Below are 20,688 nucleotides of genomic sequence, written 5' to 3'. Positions count from 1 at the left end.
AGTTAGACTTGGCTTTTTCTCTAAAAGAGGAACAGAAGACGGCGCTCGAGTCTTTCCTTTGCAAGAAGGACATTTTTGCTGTTTTGCCGACCGGATATGGCAAGAGTCTAATCTACCAGTTAGCTCCGCTGGTAGCTAAGCGTATACGTCACCCCGTGTATTGTTCTGATTGGTCGTAATGTTATCCATTTGCGTGCAGTGATATTTACAAATGCATGCTTGGTGCCGCCCCTCGAGTTGGGCCATTTTCATTACTCATGGCCAGACCCTAAATCTTTCTAGATTTGGGTCTGGATTTCCAGGTTAAAAAACATAGACAACCTAGTGAAAAGTATTACCAAAGTTGGAACTGGAACAAGAGGAGGAATATGGGCTCCAGGTCACAAAAGTGACACAAATGGTCGCTCACACTCACCCTCCTACCCACTCATATTTATCAACACAAATCCCAGTTAGTGTAGTTGTATGAAAAAATCAATTAATGCAAGACAGGCATATCACTTGTTTTCGTAAAACTGCCGAATGGTGGGTTACGCCGCAAGGAATTGTGTATGTCATTAACTTCTTTCCATTCATACGGGATGGTCGAGTGTATCCTATGCTCAAAGAGATAAGAAAGGAAGCACTGAAGCACATTTCCTTTGTATTTAGAGAATTTGAACAACACTTATCATGGCTGCCACTTTAATACTTCCAAGTACTTTCACTCAGCGAGGAACCTCTATGAGCAAAAAAGAATATTCCAACGCAACCCACAACTCCAGTATACCGCAAAATCCAGGAAGCTTTAGCTGGCAGTGACAGGCTTAATCAGCATTGTGTGAACTCACTTGGCGAGGGCTTAAATGTAACGGACGTTCATTTATATGTAAAAATCCCGCACTCCAGTTTTAAAGCACAGAATACTGGGGGTAAGGCGATGCTTTCATACACATTTTAGTGTTAAATACACATCAGACATTTAGCCATCCACTCTCAGTAGCACATTAAAACAACATACCCTGCAAACCTTCCAATAATGACAGTCAATTATGCTCTTACCAGTGTAATAAATCCTCAGTTGAATTTGTTTTTTACTGCACTTAAACTTGAGAGGTTTTAATACCTTTGCTACAATGGACATTAATAACTGCTTTCCTACTGCAGATGTTTTGTAACAGTGGCATATCATCTCCAAATTAACATTTAAACAACACAATAACAAACCTCTACATATCTGTGACAACAACAAGCTGTTCAGAGTGGTAAATAGCACACTTAACCAGTCACGCAATAAGTGGAATTTGTGATTAATAAATTAATGAACACATTTTGCAAACTGTCTTTATTTCGCTCTCTGCTGGTTCAGCATGGGGCTGAACAATTTACTGTCTATAATGGTACTGTAAGGACCCTTTCTACATGGACATAATATATTTAATATCTTAAATAGTAAAATGAATCATCATACTGTCATGAAAAGCTACTGCTGTCTAGTTCTAGTTCATGTTAGGTACAGTGTATACAAGCACAACTAATATGCCTCTTTATTGGCCTATTATATAATATTTCTGTATATCCGCTATCAAACATGACATGAAACACCAGCACTTACAGACACTACAAAAATAAATATATAACTACAGTATGTTTTCTACTTAGGGTTCTATACTAGAATTCTAATTTCATGTACAGTCAGAGGAAATAATTGTCTACCAGTGCTTTGGAGACCAACCTGATATAAACAAATAGAGATAAACAAAGCTCCCATTACAAACAGGCTCCAGCACCACCGGACATTTAGGAAAGCTAATGAACCAGTTTGGACTAAACAAGGCTTACATTTGACATTCCATGTTCTCCACCAGTCAACCATATCACAGCAGCATGTTGCCAGGCAACTGAGGTGAGGGGAGACGATGTAGGGGGTAAGAGATGTGTGTGTGTGTGTGTGTGTGTGTGTGTGTGTGAGTGTGTGTGTGTGTGAGGATCTTGATGAGATGAGAGGAAGTACACCTACACAGATGCACTGTATTGTCCAGTTTGTGCGTGTGTGTGTGTGTGTGTGTGTGTGTGTGTGTTGAAGACTTCAGCTGACGCAAGAGTGTTTGCATGTCACACCTGCATCAGGAAAAAATAAAATCTAAAACTTTTGTCATCCACCTTGCTGGACATAGTCTTCTCAACAAGTACAATGATGAGAGCTCGGAGGAGGAGGCGGGCGTGGGATCTATTTTCAGCCATTTGGTTTTCTGAAGACAGTTACCCATCATTATGCACATATGCCAAGCTGTGTCAGGGAGGTTTTGAAAAGACAAATCGCTGAGTGCTATTTTTCAATTGTATGTGTGGGCGTGCGGAGGAGAGCGCACGAAAGAAATGCCACACATTCACAAAAGGGATATTGAAGCAAGAGCAGGTGCGCTTGAATTAGCTGATTCACTTTCTTTAGGAAAAACACGACTGCGGCCCCCTCCAGATTAACCTGTATCAGATCGAAAACATGGTCAGCAATCTGTAGACCTGCGGTGCGAGAAAAGAAACAAAGTAGAGTACACTCTGCTGAAGAGGAAGCTCTTGTTTTTCTCACATAAACACACTCTTAAACACAACCTGGTGCATAAGTCTGTGAAGAGAGTCCGATTTAACTTTCAGCCAACATATAGGAAAATACTTTTAACAACACATCTAGGTGGTTAGGTACAGTGCTACGAAGTGCCTATGTATTGTCTCGGTCCACACTGTTAATCCACCCACTGCAAAGAGTTGACTGATTTGTCTGGCATTATGATATGTTACAGGGGTGCTTGGTTGAAAAAGCAATCAATCCAATCAGCACAACAGGGGGACTAATGAATAGCCAATCAGTGCCATGGGCACTTGCACAGCTTCAAGCTGGTGTCGAGCTGCACGCCAGAACCAAGTTGGAGTAATAACAACATTGGCGACTGCTGTAGACGAGACAGACACTGCTATCGAGCCCGTTTCAAATCAAGACGAAATGCCTTCTCAGTATCGGCTGACATCACCGTTTGTTTTTATTTTGCTCCATTTCAAACCCCAGGAAAACCTGTATTTTGGCATGGCTACGCATTATTGACGTTAGATACGGGTGGATACATTGGTCTTTTGTAATTGTTTAGGGAAAATCAAATCCCTCTCCCCCATGGAAATCGAGTGGAGGCAATGTCAGAATGAAGTTGTGAACGGATTATAACAAGTTGACAATTTTATCTTCTTGCCCTGACAACCCTTTGTACTAAAATAAGAGCAAAGGACCCAATATAAACCCCTGTGGCACACCCTAAACCCCAGTTCAGACCAATTATTCCTGACGAGATGAAACCATTTTAGAACTTCACAGAGAAAAGTTGCAGCGGTGTAAACTGGCCTGAGTTGAGCTCAGACTGGCTGATGGTGTCACCTGCAACTCAACTGGTTAAACTGCCATCAAAGCCAAAGTCTTTAAACTTTTTAAACAAAAAATAATAATCGTTGACTTTAGCTCAGTTAATAGTTTAAGGTAAAGCTCTTTTTTATCACCATCACTTTACATAGAGCTGTGAAGTGCTTTAATCAGACTGGGGTATGAGACTGAGATTTCACACAGGGACATGTTCTTGATCATTTGCTCCTCGTTTCATGTTTAACTTTTACATGCTTCAACAAAATCTTGTCATGCGCAACAACAAGGTTCACTGCACATGTCAACTTTGTCAAAGGCATTGACTGAGTCTCCTGTGATTCAGAGAGAGACGTATTTGTTGCTATTTAAACCACAGATTCTACACAATCACAAAGGGATGATCCAAGTGATATCCCCGCCTGAGAATCAAAAATCAAACAAATCCTTCCTCTAGGGGGAAAAATAAATAAAAAACACTCTTCATGATAAACAGCTGCAGTCTTTAGATGCCTATTGCTACTGTGACCGAGTAATAACAACAAACAGTATGAGACCAATTTCCATCCATAAGAGCTCGGATGATAAGATGCACAATGTTTGGCAGTAGATTAGTTTCATTCTGTAATGAAGCTATCAGCAGCCCATCATTAACTAAACACAAAAACCCAGCCCCGGATCATGGCACTGCTTAATATGAAAAAGCAACAGTGTCTGCATCCACTCCACAGCCTGGCAAAACTGTTTATCTTTCAAATATACAACTGCGCTAAAGGTCAGGCTATATCAAATTGGGACAATGATAAATAGAGAGTGGGAGAGATCACTATGGGTTACTGAGCAGTTGTTCAATATCATTGGGGTGATATCTCTATTATCAGTAGAGTTAATGGCTTTGTATAACACAGGAACAAAAACAATACTGAAAGGCTAAAGCCCTACTAGCGGCTTCTAGAGGCTGACATGTTCACTACAACCCACAGTATGACTTTGTTAGATTATCAGAAACAATAGCGTATTTCCCAATAAAGTCTAGAAGACTACCAGTTGGCTGGATGAATATCATTACTTTAAATACTGTTGTAAACACAATATGAAAGTGCAGTACACTACATGGTTGAGCCTTTACAGTCACCTCCTCTCCGATAAGAACCTCCTATGATTCCAGGAGTGAACCGTCCCATTTCCATCAGGAGAAAAGTCAGACAGACAAGGGGATTGATAAGGACTGAGTCTGGCCAATAATGATGAGATGTTGATGTAAAATTAATAAGACCCTTTCACAATCAGAACCGACCTTTCTGAGTGTTCCCATTTCCCTTGAATTTTAAGTGCATAACTAAGAGGCAAGTTCAAGAGGTCTAATGTGGCTCTAACATTTTCTTAACCTTTATTTATCAGGGGAACAGCAGGTGAATAAGTTTGCTCTTCTCCACAAACACCGCGTTTCCCATTGATACACTTCCACAACATTAACACATTCTCTACTGAGCAGCCCCTGTGGGTCCAATCCCTTGCTCAAGAGCAAGCCAGTGGTATTTGTTAAAGGAGCAGAAAGCATTGCTTAGCCAATTTCCCCAACCACGTTCTCTGTTAATTTAAGAGAGAGCTGGTATATTTTTATACTAGCGAGAGAGACTTTGGAAACTAGTGCCTTCACACTTACTCTGCATGGCAGCTGGTTTCTTGCGATATCAAAAGATCACGAGACTCGCAGGATCATGAAATCCCAAGAAAATCCATCTTGTAAGGCTTCAAGTAATGTGTTTGCCAGGTTTAGGTGTGTGTGTCGACACTGAGAGGTGACTGTTCATTCAAAACAACAACAGTGACTCCTAAAGACTTCAGTGTATGTAGATGCTGCAATAGCATCAGTTGTATCAGAACTGGAGAGTATTTCTTCATTGAAAGAAGAGCAAAGAACTACACTTCTTCATATGACAGGCCCAGATGGTTTGTCCAATCTGCCAGTGCCTGCCCTTTTCCCAACAGTTTCTGATAACTGTTACTCAGTTGGTTCACTGTAACAAACCATCTGGGGCACCAGGTTACCAAATTCGAATGCAGATTTTCTATATTCCCACACCATGTTTTCACATTGCACTGGTGAGAAATTGCTTTTATGCTGCAAAGTCCCAAAGAACCTCAAAGGGAGGTGATTCAAGTACTCAGAAATCTCAACAAGGACAAGCTTTCAACCCCTTCATATTCAACATCTCTTCAAAACCACCTCGATCCAGTGTGTGGACCTCATAAGCTACATAGACACTTATTTCACATGAGTACTTTGGTTAGCCCTCCTTTTGACATTTTAAAGGCAGGTATATAAATGCCTTCAACAAAATAATCGACCATGAGGAGTAAAAGTAAGCAAAACACTTGATCTCCCCATAAGAGCCGCTGCAGACAGGCTGCGAATGCTGTCTGCGACACAAATGAACTGTGTGTGGGCATTCACGTACCTCTTCATTTGAGTGGGCGCCTTTGCGTAGCTGGCTGCCCTATCAATCATGATCACACAGGCGAGTGTGTAATGACACATCCCATCAATCTTAAGTTGGTAAGCGTGTTTGTACAGTATATACGTGTGTGTGTGTTTGCGGTATAAGTGGGATCATCCAGGCAACGCAGCGTGCTGACAGGGTATCTATCAAACACAAGTAAACATTAGGATGTGTTCGTAACTGTTATACAGTTGCATGCACGCAGAATTTCCGGGGATCCATGACACAGATTTCCATTAAGCCTACGTCCAATTATGTCCACGGGAAAAAAACAAAAAAGAGACAAGAGCAGAAAGATATGGACGGTTAAAACATATACATACATATATGGAGCATAAAGTTAAATTAATTTTTTCCCCCCACAATAACTATATCTCAAATTATAGCTGAGTTGGATTACTCCCCGATGATTCTTGGAGACACTGTCCAAACCCAAGAGGCAGCTACACTCCTCTGATAAGTAATTTTCCACCTTATTTATAATGCCATTGAAATATAAGGTGGATTGTATCGTACTTCTTCTGATGGGTCACGCACTTATAGCATGAAGCATATAAGAGCAAACTGAACCGTTGATAAAATGGTATTATTGTCAAGCATCCTGTACAGCAGTTCAGTATATCTACAGTGTCTGATATATTAACAGCCACTCTGCGCCCTGGTAAAGAACAGAGTAGAGCACATCATTTATAACAAGCCAGGCTTCCTTGCAAGAAAACTATCAGCCCACAACAATGAGAGAGAGCTCTTCCTCAGGCCACACCTGAGAAATAATCAACATTTTATCAGCATGACTTCATAACATCCACAGTTTTCTATTTAGGTATCCCATGTATCATTTGCTACCACCCCTTGCTACAAGCCTATCTTGGCCATCAACGTCAGGAAAGCAATTTCATATGTTTTGAAATCCCACCAAACCCCTTTTCTAGCAATACAAAAATGTGCTTAAATCCAGCTTGAAGTGACAACTGATATCTAAATTTTTCAGCTCCCAGATTGAAAACATCCCGTCAGCCAGCTTGAATGCAGGGTATCATTGACCCCTCTGGATCGAAAACGAGTCCAAAATAAAAAGAAGCCTCGACCCAGAACCTCCAGCCCTTCCAAACTGAATATTGCTCCTTCCATGCCAATTACCAACTGGGGTGGAAAAACATGCATAAACAGACAGAAAAAGAAGCTGGAGGCAGGGGGAAGAGGATACAGGGAGTGAGGACGAGGAGGAGAGGTGGCATGAAGGTAAGAGCTGAAGGGCAGGGCATTGTAGATAAGAGTACAGCTGGCGAAGGCTCTGGAGAAGCTGTGCAGTCAAACAGCAAGACCACACATGGAGCTACAGAGTCAGGCAGGAAAAACCTATGACAGTTGAGACTGTAGAGCAACAAATTGTTGCCTCTATATACCCCTCCACACTGTCGATCAGACTGTAATACTGCCCCTGGGAGTAAGTAAACTCACTCCCAGCAAGTTAATGATGAATTGACCAAATCATGGCTTGCTGGCCATGCAAAGTTGATTTATTTTGATCTGGAGAGTAAGAAAAAGAGAGGGACTGTATGGATGTATGGAGAGCCCAATCAAAAATGCTGCTGCTGCAGTGCATTCGTTCTGTATTGTGAGCAAAATTTATTACATCTGAATCACTCTCTCCTCTACTCCCTTCATTTCACTCCATTATGGAGAATCTGTAGAATCCCTTGTCATGAAATAAGGTATTTTTCGCTTGTCTACACGGCAATAAGAACGCTAGAGGGGTAATGTGAGTAACAAAGTGTGTGAGTGTGGGCCCAGCAGTATGTCATGTTTCCTACCATCACAGCACTTTGCAGGCAGTGTTCTTTATTCTGTATTAAATTAACAAATTGCATATTTTCAACCAGCTTTACATCATAACAACATGGGTAGTATGTGTAAATGAACAGTGGTTAACTTCCCTCCAGCTTGCCGGTGCCCAGATCTCCCTGCTCATTTACCAGCAAAAATCCGCCGGGTGATGATTTTCGGATTTTTGTGTACCCGCAGCCACCACAGACACAAAGAGAGAGCAGCACGATACTTGGCATTGCTGATCAAATATGAAGTAGGGCTGGGCGATAAGGCCTATAGATAATATTGCAATACACAATATATGTATATCTTGATATTTTTAATCTCTAATGTACTGTAGATTACTAAAATACAAAAATAAAATAAAATACTAAATAAACTACAGTTACAGCACAGGTAATTAAAGAAGCTACTGTGAAAAATAAAGTTTAATAAAGTGTTGTTATAACAACTTAAATAAACTACTGTTGCAATTAAGTAACATAAAAAGTCTATGTCTATCATTACATTAAATAAAGTATGTTTAAAGTTAAATGAAGTACCATTACAAAATAAAGTTAAATGGAATATTGTTGTAATAAATTAAATACAGCACATTTATAATAAAATTACATAAACTACTGTTACAATAAAATTAAATACAGCACTTTTATAATAAAATTAAATGACTACTATTACAATAACACTAAATAAACTGATGTTGCAATAAAGTTAAATAAAGTATGTTTACAATAAAGTTAAATACAGCACTTTTATAATAAACTACTGTTGCAATAAAGTTGACTAACCTGCTGTTATCATAGAGTTAAATAAACTACTCTTGTTGCAATAAAGTTGACTAACCTGCTGTTATCATAGAGTTAAATAAACTACTCTTACAATGAAGTTAAATAAAATACTATTATATTATATTATAGTTAAATAAAGTATAATTAAAATAAAGTTAAATAAAGTACCATAACAATAAAGTTAAATGGAATACTGTTATAATAAATTAAATACAGCACTTTTATAACAAAGTTAAATAAGCTACTGTTACAATAAAGTTAAATTAACTTCTATTATAATAAAGTTAAATACAGCATTTTTATAATAAAATTATATGACTACTATTACAATAAGGTTGAATAAACTACTATTACAATAAAGGTAAATAAAATACTGTTAAAATAAAGTAAAACTACTGTTACAATAAAGTTAAATAAACTACTGTTACAAAAAGTTAAATAAAATACTGTTATAATATAGTTAAATAACACCCTGTTTTAATTAGGTTAACTTAAGTTCTGTTAAATTAAGTATTGTTATAATGACCACACACACACACACACACACACACACACACACACACACTGATCTCCTTACCGTGCAGAGGTCCTTGTACTGCATCTTCTGGAACTTGGTATCAGCGTTGCCGGCACACAGCTCCACATATCCCAGTACCACTTGGAACACCGTGTTGTGGATGGCCTGTGTGAAGTGCATGTGTAGCTGGTCCATAGCAGTCTGCAGAGAGAGCCAAACACATTATTATGAAAACTATTATGTTATAAGATGTCACTGTCATCTGCCAGGGTGGATGGCTGAAAAGGCAAGGAAATTACAAATCAAACTTTTTGGAGACCCATGCTGTATACTTGATATTTTTGAATTATTTGCAGATGTATTATGTCAGCTACACAATATGGCATGAGGGGAAATGGGCAAAGCTGTCTCCTGGGAACTGCAATGTTCAAGTCCAAGAGAAAATGGGCAATTTTGCCTCCAGTTTCCATGATTGACATCTCTGAAAACAGCTCAGTTTGCTGTGGAAAGTGTCATTAATGAAGCAATAACAGCAAGGAACAAAATGAAAAACACAATGGCGGAGGCACTTTAGTGACACATGCACAGCTAACTGCCTCCAGCTCTGCTCACTTGTGCCATCACTCATCTCATATGGAATACCCGGAGGTGTTTCATTCATCAAAATGAATGATTATCAGGGCACTAAGACTTAAAGGAAAATTTCCCAGATTACTTTTACACTGTTAAATTTAGCGAAACATCATACAGAAATGATGATGTACTGACTTCACACCAACCAGCTTTTCTGCCTTAAAGCTGTACTAACTGACTTTTTGGCTACTTGGGGGAAGCACAGCAGGATGTAATCACAACATTGACACATTATCAGCTTACAAAGTTGTTATGGCTAATATGTTAGCAACCAGTGGCTTTTTCTCACATCGATTAGACACGGAGTAACACATTTGGGGTTGTGTTTCTGGCTACCCGATGAATGAAAGTCCAACATTCACTCTTCCTTCAGCTTCGTTAACAGTGTCCACAAACCCCTGGGGCAAATATCAGTTGCTTAAAGCTCCTCTATGCTCACCAGCTAGTTGTTAATTTTGTATGTCTGATGTTTGGTGTTGGACAGGTAGCGAACAGTGTTTCTTACTGGAAAAAGGCTGCCTCCTGAGACTGGAACAGATCCTAATAAGAATGCTCTTAATAAATAACTGCTCTGGAGTATCGAATCACAACCTGTCAACATCCCGACTCTGACCAATCAGATCATTTGAGGAAAAAAGTAAGACCTGGACACCTGCGTGATGAGAACTGGAAATAAAAAAGAAAGATTACATTTTTTGGAAAATAATCAACACACTGTTAATTGGCTCCTATTATTATAAAGGCAAAATTTTCAGCCAGATGAATCTCATTATCTCGGCTACTTTGCTTTGGTTAACAGTCTGGCATTACTTTTAAATGTTATTTGTGACATTTTCAGAGTCTTCATTTTCAAACTGATTATTTTCCTATTCTGTTGTTAGATTATAAGCTACCATTTACATTACATTGTTATTAAAATGACCTGTAAACAGAAGATTCCCGCAGGCACTGTTTCATTTCATATCATATGAAATAAGCTACTTCATTCATGGTTTTGATGAGGTCCCTCATATTTAACAGCCCCACCTCTTACATGAACACACTCTTGGCTGGATAGAAAAACCCAGAGTTGACTGAACTAGTTGACAACCAGCTTTATGATACCAGTTATCCAGATGGCAAATGTTAAAAGATAGTGAGGCCAGATAGCAAAAAGATACCCTGGGTAAGTAGTGTGTGATCCAGCTATTATATAAATATTGATTAGAGCAGCTTAAAAACACAACTTATTAATAGCAAAGTAGGATTTCTTAATTACTTCATTTAACATTAATAATCAGGGATTTCATTTTGCAGGTAAATCCCAAAACTAATCTTAACCATTACTTCACAGGAAAACATCTGCAGTAGAACACGAGCTGAGTTTGTGTCGTTGCAATTCAAGTCTCAAATCATTTATTCTCTGAAAACACATTTGCCATCATTTTCTGTTTTGCAGCTCCCACCCACAGCCTTGTTACAGGACCCTGGTGAATTGACGACACCAGAGTCTCAGGAGACGTGGGCACAGAGTTGAGCAAAGGCCTGATAGGTAATGGGTGTTACGGCGCAATTAGATTTTCTTACTGCGAGCTCACGACCACAAAAATGTTGCCCCCATCCATTCTGACTGCCTGCTGCCACCAAAGTAATTTAAACAAGTTTCACTACATCTATCCACCAAAGCACCATGAAAATGTCTCACTGTACAAATCATGAACTGTAGACAAGAAAAACAGAGACAGGCGACTCACGTCATGATTATCATCATCTTTAGACATAATTATCCATCAACCGCAAAAGCAAACCCACTCAGTCTTTAGTAGCTACTTAAACCAAACAAGCAGATGTTTCATTCAGACAAATGTTGGAAAAGCAAAGTAAGTGTCAGGCTCATTAGGCTATGAGCCAGGTAATGAGAGCAAAAGCCTGAGGGACCAGTGTAAAGAACATACATATGATCCGAAGTGGGATGCTACAGAGCCTTGTGACGCCTGTTACCTCTTGAATGACACAGTTAATTCATGTATCCTATTGCAAAGCGTCAGATTTTAAGTGTTAATTTGTGCATGTGTGTTCACTGCGGCAAAAATGAGCCTGCAGTAAAAGCTAAGATTTCAGCAAAGATCATACGGACTGTGAGAAAACAGATGCAGAGAGGCTGTGACAAACTGATTCAGTGCAAGCCGAAGGAAGAAGGGAGAAGGAAAGATGAAAACAACAACAAGCCCTTAGGGACAATGGCGAGAGGCAGTCAAGAGCAACTTCTTAGTTAGCTTTTGAGTGTGAAAATGCTCATTATCACAGTAATAAGAAAAATACCATTCATTCCCAACAAGCCTTGATGGCTCAGTCTCCACCTCAAGGATGTCTGGTAATGTCAAGAGGCATACAGCGTATTTATGAACATCAACACTGGCTCTGGTTTCGAATAACAATGACTGTATGTGTTCGCTGTGTCGAGGCTCGTCAAGTAGCCCTCACACATAAGTACCTCCAAGTGTAATGTGAAGAAGGTGACATAATTCTAATCTTATAATGTCAATGCCAATAATTTAAAGGTTTTACACTGGCGGTATAACATATTAAAGCTGTACAGTAAAATGCCATGTTTGCAGAATATACTGACCCAACTCCAACATCCATCATAAGCCCTAAGAGCTGAACTCTCACAGGCTTTGATTACCATCACCTGTAGCCTCAGCGAAAACGCACAAGTGCAGGAGGTGCAGGGGCTCAAAATGATAAGGATAAGGAATGGACAAGCATTAGTGGAATTACAAAGTCTGCATAAAGTTGGCTGAAAGATGAAATTTTCAGACATGGCAGCCTCCTCATCATTCAAAATTATCATGCACAGCTGGATGGGTACTCATTTCAGCAAGTTGGAGTAGAAATGTAATTATTTCAAGGATGACAAAGATTATCAAAGTGCAAAGTTTTAAATTTTCGCTTACAACCCAAGCCTTGACTGATACCCATGTCAGAGAGCACCGTGACACAGACAGCAGTAGGGTACTAAACAGAAAATTAGTTTAACATCCAAGCAGGAAGAATAAGATCAGAGCAATAAGAAAGGGAAGAGGAGATGTAAGTCAAAGCAGAGAATGAAAGAGTTCTGGGCCAAGTGATATGTCGGAGATGAAACTGTTTCACCTTTACAGGGGGAGCGAATTTGCAATTCCTAGGATAGCAAAGGCATGACCCACCCTACTCTCTTCTGATTGGCTAGTACTCATTGCCTATGTTGGTTGAATTGGTTAGATTTAGGCAAGAGCAGTGAGATTGTTGAGGGTAAGAATGTCAGGGTAAGCCAATCAGAGGCAGAGCAAGGCAGAGTGGGGCTGGTCATGTCTTCACTATCCTAGGAAATGCAAATTTGCCAACAAGAACCTCCGTCAGACCAATGTTTCCCCTATATTCATTCTGCAGCAGCACACTTGTGAGTCTATGTACAGGACAAGTGTCAGTGGTTAGTTCACATGTCTATAATAACAGCAGGACAGACAAGTGTTATCGAAAGTGCTTGAGATAAGTGGAGATAATGCTGTCGGTAGCCTACCAGTAACAAACAGGCTCTGACTGACACGCTAGCATGCTAACCATAGACTGTATACAAAGCAGAACAATGCGTTGCCACTTCCTCCTACTGTAAAAAATAAATATCCCAGGTATGGCCGCTGCCATCATGTGCTGGTCATGTCATTTGGAGCCAAAGTCTGCGCACTTAGGGATCTACACCAGTCCAGCCAATGCGAGCAGCACCACTAATCGTGAGCACACTGATTGGCGCACACAGCTGTCAATCATAACATCAAACCCCCTTTTTATAGCATCAAATATCTAAATAAAACCAAACTTATCAGAAAAACAAACAGTTGAACAAACATCAGTGTGATAACAACTTCCTAAAATAACACCAACCATCTTTTGGAAAAATTTATTTGACATGTACTTTGAGAGTTTTGCATGGCTCTTGTTCCATCTGCTAACATGAAGGGGGCAGGGTTTAAGACCAGGGAGTGACCGGGATGTTTTGGCTTTACTTTTAGGGAGCTGTCACGTCGTCTATCTTTATTTTACAGTCTATGGTTAATTCAGATTGGTGATACCGTTTTGCCCTCATTGTTTACTGTGAAGTTTGCTGGAAGCGATGCTGGGTACGTACGAGTCCAATCCGATGCTCTACACACTATACACAACGGTGTTGATCAAAATAATAGAGCTTCTATTATTGTAATAATTTAACGTTTAAGTCAAAATGGATGGTGCTCTGCTCCGTCTCCTCAATCAGAGTACCCAGTGTACGCTATGCTGCTCCCAGAGTATGGTGCTCTGAATAACAGAACAATGTATTCCAACAGCGCTCTGAATTTACAAACAGTCCAGTTCATTTCAAAGTGCTCTCTGGACCTCGAGAGTTAGTACTGACTAAACTTTGTTAAAAAATAACTTTTTAATTGTTACTTTGCTTTGGTAACACCAGGGACAATTTGGCCTTGTGAGTCATAATGTTGTTCTAAAGGTCCAGTGTGTAGGATTTAGTGGCATGTAGTGGTGAGGTTGCAGAACTGAAACTTCTGTGTGCCAAGCGTGTCTGAGTGTGTGGAAGAGGAAGTACTCCTAACACTTCATTTTAAGGTGAAGAAAACACAGCAATTCTTATTTTGAAGTGATTATAAACTAATGTAAACATATATATACAATTTCTGCCATAGATTCCCTTAAATCTTATACACCAGACCTTTAATTAAAACTTAATTAAATGTGCTCCTGGTGTTGGAAGTCACAGGCAAACCAGCTTTAAGAGGGACATATTCTCTTTTAAATGTGCTGTGCAGTGGATCTAATTTCATGTGGATTTTGAAAAGTAACTGATAAATATTTAGAGAAACTTGTGTTGAATTTGAGATGGAAATCTGGTGTGGCAGTAGGTGGTAGAATGAGTGTTTAATTGTGTTAGCCGCTTCCCATCGATTCTCCAGGCCACTGTAGTGGGCCCAGGGGAAATGCTGGATAATGATGGAGTGCATGGGTTATTACAGAGAGAGGCCGTAGCGTTAGAGATCAATGCTTTTTGACCAAAAACATGAGGGCTGGAATATGATATGAGAAGTAAGGAGGAGAGTTTGACAGAAAGATGTTATTGATTAAAGATAAAACTTGTGTCATTTAAGGTTATAGTCTGTTATTTTTCCCCCCGGGAAACTACAGACTACAGACATGAATGTTAACAGCTTCAAATGTCACACACAAACATGTTTCTGTGACTGTATCATCTCAGCCATTTGGTGGTTTCAAGAGCTTAATTTATTATTATCCAAGGATTATTTCGGAGAAGTGGGATCCTTTTTGTGGGTGATTTCTGCGGCTGTCAGTTAACTGACAGTAAGCAGAGCATAACGTGATCACAAAGGATGACATGCATGCCCTGTGGCCTAAAATATTCTCTACGTCAATAAGAAAACCCTGGATTCACTCACTGGAGTAAAAACACTCCACTGAGGCAAGAAGAAATAATAATGAAAAAGACTTAAATAAACCTTATTATATTCTCATGGTTTCTATAGGGGATTTACCAGCCCGTCTGTTGAAGATTTTTTTTATACTGCTCTTATCTAAAAGGTGGCAAAATGTGAAAAAGTTAGGTAACTAGAGCTGACATTGCCATGGAGAGGAACTTTAAAAAAAATGATGACACTTAACCTCTCCTCCCAAAAAAAAATCCCAATGAGAGAGAGACAAAAAGTCAAACAAAAGGACATATGCAGTAAGCGAGGACAAAAATCAGACCATCACATCCAGTCATGTTAAGCCATTCCCCGTGACCCCCGTAGACATGTTAGACCACTGACCTGTGTCTTGCCCAGGAGCGTGTATGCCAGCTGGACCTTGGTGTAGTGCGAAACATCAAAGTGCTTACAAGTCTTCGACAGGGCGACATCAAGCTGCTCCTGGAGCCAGAAATAGATAGATGACAAAGGGAAAAACGGGAGGGAGAAAAAAAGAGAGAGATTATCAACGTTAAGACCGGGGATTTAGACATAGATGTGCAGATGTATAGCTACCACACGAGGCCAAGGGCAATTGGATGTGGATGTGGGGGTATACGTGTGAGTGTGTGTGTTTAAGTCTTTGACAAAGAGATAAAAAGAGAGGTAAGAAAGTAAATCAAGGTTAGCAGAAGTTAGGATGTACAGGGATGTGGAACAACCCTGACACAATAAGCCGACCTCAGAGATTAAAGGGCAAAGGCTGTAAGTGATCAAACACCGAGCGTCGCCACCCATTTTCTCACGCCCTACGTTTAAAGCTGCACTTGAACATAGCACAATAACTACCGCTGACGTATGCTCTATAATCACTTGAGAGGAGGTAACTAGTCAGTAATTATTCTGAGTTCATAATGCTGTGTGCTTTGAGGAGAGACAAACCAAACTAGGTGTTGCTACTGTAAATTAGCCTCTCACTTGGTCCCTGAAATGTAGAAATGATAGGTAATTTGATGATTAAATCCATGACATATAGATATTGAACATGTCAATCACTAGTTCCTGCAATTGTAGTTTTCTACAATACTTTTTATACGCTTTAAATTTAGTATGTGCAGTAGGAGAAGAAGCTGAAAAATGATTCGGTAGTAAACACAGCTGATAGTGTAGTTTTTTGGTTATCATGACTAATGTTTTATTCAGTGAAAATGCTGCCAACTTGATATGGTGCCCGCTGCCAAATACATCTCACAGTAATACACACTGTGCAGCAGCAACAAAACCTCACTGATAACACATTCTCTGCATTTCTACTGGGCCTAATCATGCTTAGAGAGCGGAGAGTGGGTTTTTATAGAAAAATTGCTTCTCTCGGTTGACTGGCTAGATGCAATTCTATAGAGAGACTGGACAATAGAGGATGGTTAGGATACTACTCTGTGTGTGTGTGTGTGTGTGTGTGTGTGTGTGTGTGTGTGTGTGATCGAAGACGTGTTGCAAGAAGAAAACAGATAGAAATCAATAGATATTACACGCTAGGCTGACTGCCAGCCAGTGACAACTCTATTGTGTAAAGCATATACACAGTATATGCTGTGGAGTATATGTATATTAATATGAATGCTTTAAGCTGTTAGCATCCTTAAGGTGAAGGTGTTGGATCTGTTTGTGTCTGTCCTTTGTGCATATGTTTACCGTTATGATTTTAGAGGATTTTGCTTTGCTTATTCACAAATTCACGCTAGCAGGTAAACAAACAAGCACCCCTTCCACATGGCTACGTATGTGTGCGCACATGTACGCCTGTTTCTTGTGTACAGACAAAACTGTAAGTAATTAATCTACTCAAGCGCAGCGGCAGCAGCGGTGCAGAGAAAATTGCTTTGCATACCATTTATCACACACAAGTATCACGGCACAGCCAGAGATGAAACAGATATAATTTACCGTGCTTGCACACTGACAATAATGACTTTCTGAACGTGTCAATATTTGGCAGCCCCAGAAAGAGAAAGGCAAACTATCAAAATGTCAAAATGGAGGAGAAATTGCTTCTTTCAGATGAGGGCTTGTGGAAAATTACAAGGTTAGAGCACAATCTTATTCACTGCTAAAAGTCTCTTTGCTGATATCGCTCTCAAATAACAGAATTAGAGATAAAGCAGGAAAGCACGTACCTCTATTTGCTCCAGAGTGTCTTGTAGTTTGGAATTCAGTTCGCTGCAAAGACGAAAGGAGATTGTTAATTCCTCAGTGCCGAAGAAGAATATGGAGTCAACTAAATCACAAACCTTTCAATATCAAATAAGCAATTAATGAATGAATGTCTGTCTCTTACGACACACACAGAAGTGTGTGGCAGTGTATTTATCCACAGAGACCCTGACTCCTAACTGTATATTCTTATTTTATCTTATTTTCCCACAGGATGTTCCTGGGCACAGCGCACAGGTGAGGTCGGGCCTTTATTAGAAGGTAACAAACAGGTGCCAGGCCGTAAGCAGCACACATCCAAAATAAGCTACCAAAATCACAGGCACAGTGCAGAAAAAGCGCAAATACGATGAGGCAAAAGCCCTCGCGAACAAAGCTAGGGTTGGCGCTCACTTGTGCTGTCGATACTGTTCGATACAAGCAGTAGACGACAATTCCTGTATGGTATACCTTTTTGGGATATTAATAGTTTTGTCAATAAAACATCATGAGTAATGATAAACATGACAAAACTGATGACAAGTACCCGTCCGAAGTTAGTGGAGCCCGAGTGCATTCCTTAAATCTTAGTTAGGTGATATGAACAACAATAAGGCACTGTTTATATAAAGATAAAGGTAGCAATAAAAAAAAAAATTGACAGTCATCTTAAAAAGAGCCACTTCATCATGAAGCTGCAGCCATGTGTCTCACAGTTCTCGTCTTTCATACAAACAGGGACAATCAGGAGCAAAAGTACAAGTGATGGATGTATTTCTAGTTAGTATTTTGAGAATCTGTGTTTGTTCTGTGGTTCAAGTGTTTGTACTTTATCAATTTCTACATTGGAATCCACAGTGACAATTCTGAAGGTGTGTGTGTCTATGCATGTACCAGACTATCATGGATACAAGACGCCTACGCATTCGTGGAGCATGCTCAGCATTTGCCTCATCCTGGGAAATGCTTTAAACTCGAAAGCTGCTAAGTAGCAGCAGAAATCACGACTATTTTTGCCCATCCCAAGACACCAAATTCAATTCCCGTGTGACTCCCCCTGCACTGCGCCCATTCATAACATCCTCTGTTCCGCTGTTTTTCTGCCTCTGTCCCTGCTTTGCTTGGGGTCTTTTTCAGGTCAGCCCACACTTATGTTGTGCCTTGTGATACCGCAGACGCCCAAGGGAGAGAGTGTCCTTAACAAATTGCTAATTAAGCACCTTAGACTCAGTTGGGTATCGAGGGAGGGGAGTGAGGAGGAGGAAGCAGAGAAACCGACAGAAGGCTGCAGATTGAGTCCCACGGGTCGTGCACAAAACAGGTAACAAAATGAGCGGGCCATTTCAACACTTGATGCACTGTAAGCCTTTTTTATCTGCCTGTGTGTGTGAGATAAATATTATGGATGAGTGACGGACAGGAATCTACACCAACTGGACACTGACAGTTAACAAATGTTCCAGAAAAGTACAGAGAAACTGATGGAGACTGACAGAGACTCAAATAATGGCCAGTAAGCACGATGTAGAGAGATGGACAGATGAGCTAAGCAACCAAAATGCTGACATCAGAGTGATAGCTTACAAGAAGCTACACTATCAGCGTGTGAACTAAACTGACAAGCATGACTGAGAACTTCCCATCAAAGATTGTGACAAAGCAGATGCCAACGAAGTGCGAAAGTGACTGTAACTGAATCCCATGGGTTGGTACGCACCACAGCAATGATAGCACTAGACATTCTCAGCTACAAACTCAGCAAGGCAAGTCATAGCCAGTATCCTAACACCACAAGGAAACCCTAACTGGAAGCCAAGATAAAGAAAACACGAAAGTAAGTAAGCTGGCTCAACTACACAAGGGTGAACGGATCAATGTCAGGTCTTGGCTGCTGAAGAAATGCATTTGAATTGTCTATATGCAAGGCCCCAGAGAGTGCTAAACAAAGGCTTTCAGCTCTGGCAGCCACACTAAGTAGATACACCAGAGGAGCAGAGGCCAACAGGATAAATGCCCCGTTCATCACTGAACTTTCTTTTGTACTCCCACGCTGTAGTGTGGTCGAGTAACAGAAGCTAAACAACAAACTGAACAGCATTGAAGAAGCAGATGAGAGAAAAAAGTATCCTGCAAGTGCTCAGGGGACAACAGGCCTGAGAGTGAGGTGTAACACTGCAATTTCCCAGGACAAGAACCAGTCATGATCACAGCACTGCAGACATTCCAACACTGGCTGACAACCAGTAAGAACTAGGCAGCAACAGCGCCTAACATGACCGATATCTACTGGTTAAAAGTTCACTATGCAACGCTGGAAAAAGACAGTTGCTTTTCGCATCTTACTCCTGGGTCATCAAACACCAATGACCTTGGGTTAGTAGTTAGACCAAACCACCAAGCCAGAGGTATCGGACGTCGTGGAAATGAGACGGCATCAGCATTTGACCAGCTGGGAATGAGACTCAACAATCAACAACCGTTCTCCAGAAGTACATACTGAAAAGTTGGAAACGCTTATGAGCTTTCTTGCCGAGAGTTAGATGAGAAGACTGATACCACCCTCAGGTCTGTCAATACAATGCTGGAGCCAGCGGGCATTAACTTAGCTTAGCACACTTGAAACAGGGGGAAACTGCTAGCCTGGCTCTGCCTAAAGTTCAAAATTAAACCTTCCAGCACCTCTAAGCTCATCAATTAATACATTATGTCTCCCTGTGTAAGCCAAAGAAAAGCCAGGCCAAGGCAGTGATGTCCTCACTGGCCTAGCTAAGAAATAGTCACAGAACACAACTCCACGTAAAACCACAAATTGTTGTTGTTTACATTCCTGTTTCTATATGGATTTAACAAATTATGACATGTTAATTAGTGAGCTTTTAGAGGTGCTGACAGGCAGACTTTCTTACCTTTGGATAGAGCCAGGCTAGCTATTACAGTCTGTTTGCTAAGCTAAGCTAACCATTAGCTGGCTCATCCAGCGGCCAGACATCTTCTAATCTCACTCTTGGAAAGAAATTTCCCAAAATGTCAAACACCTAGCTGAACACGAGTTGCTGTGTTGAGTGTTGGAGCTATCAGCCGTAGAGATGTCTGCATCTGCCTACTCTCAAATATAATAGAACTAGGAGACACTTGGCTTCTAGGGCTAAAAGACGCTCCCCAAAAAATACATTTGAAAAGTTCAACAGCTATGTCTCTTTCCAGAGATCATGACGCGGTTAGTCAAGATAATTAACAAATCTTGCTGTTTCATGTAGGAAGTATTTTCTTTCTCCCAAGCTACACACGCCAACTGTATCACTGCAAGGAAAGAAACATGCATCTATTGCTAGCTCACCTAGCACCACTACCCTGGCTAACATTACAGCTC

General features: G+C 40.4%; 1 protein-coding gene across 1 annotated transcript in view; it reads right to left on the bottom strand.

Moving 5' to 3' along the window:
- vps50 (VPS50 EARP/GARPII complex subunit) overlaps positions 1–20,688 on the bottom strand; it is a 129,852-nt gene that overhangs the window by 72,845 nt on the left and 36,319 nt on the right. The window contains exons 10-12 of the mRNA XM_050034838.1: positions 17,303–17,345; positions 15,489–15,587; positions 9,082–9,222 (exon numbers count right to left, since the gene is read on the bottom strand). Coding sequence (XP_049890795.1) covers positions 9,082–9,222; positions 15,489–15,587; positions 17,303–17,345 — 283 coding nt within the window. The remainder of the gene's footprint in view (positions 1–9,081; positions 9,223–15,488; positions 15,588–17,302; positions 17,346–20,688) is intronic.

Source organism: Epinephelus moara, chromosome 22 (genome assembly GCF_006386435.1).
Source record: "Epinephelus moara isolate mb chromosome 22, YSFRI_EMoa_1.0, whole genome shotgun sequence".
Lineage (NCBI taxonomy): Eukaryota > Metazoa > Chordata > Actinopteri > Perciformes > Serranidae > Epinephelus > Epinephelus moara.
The sequence above is the reverse complement of the archived record's forward strand: the minus strand, read 5'-3'. Positions and strand labels throughout refer to the sequence as shown.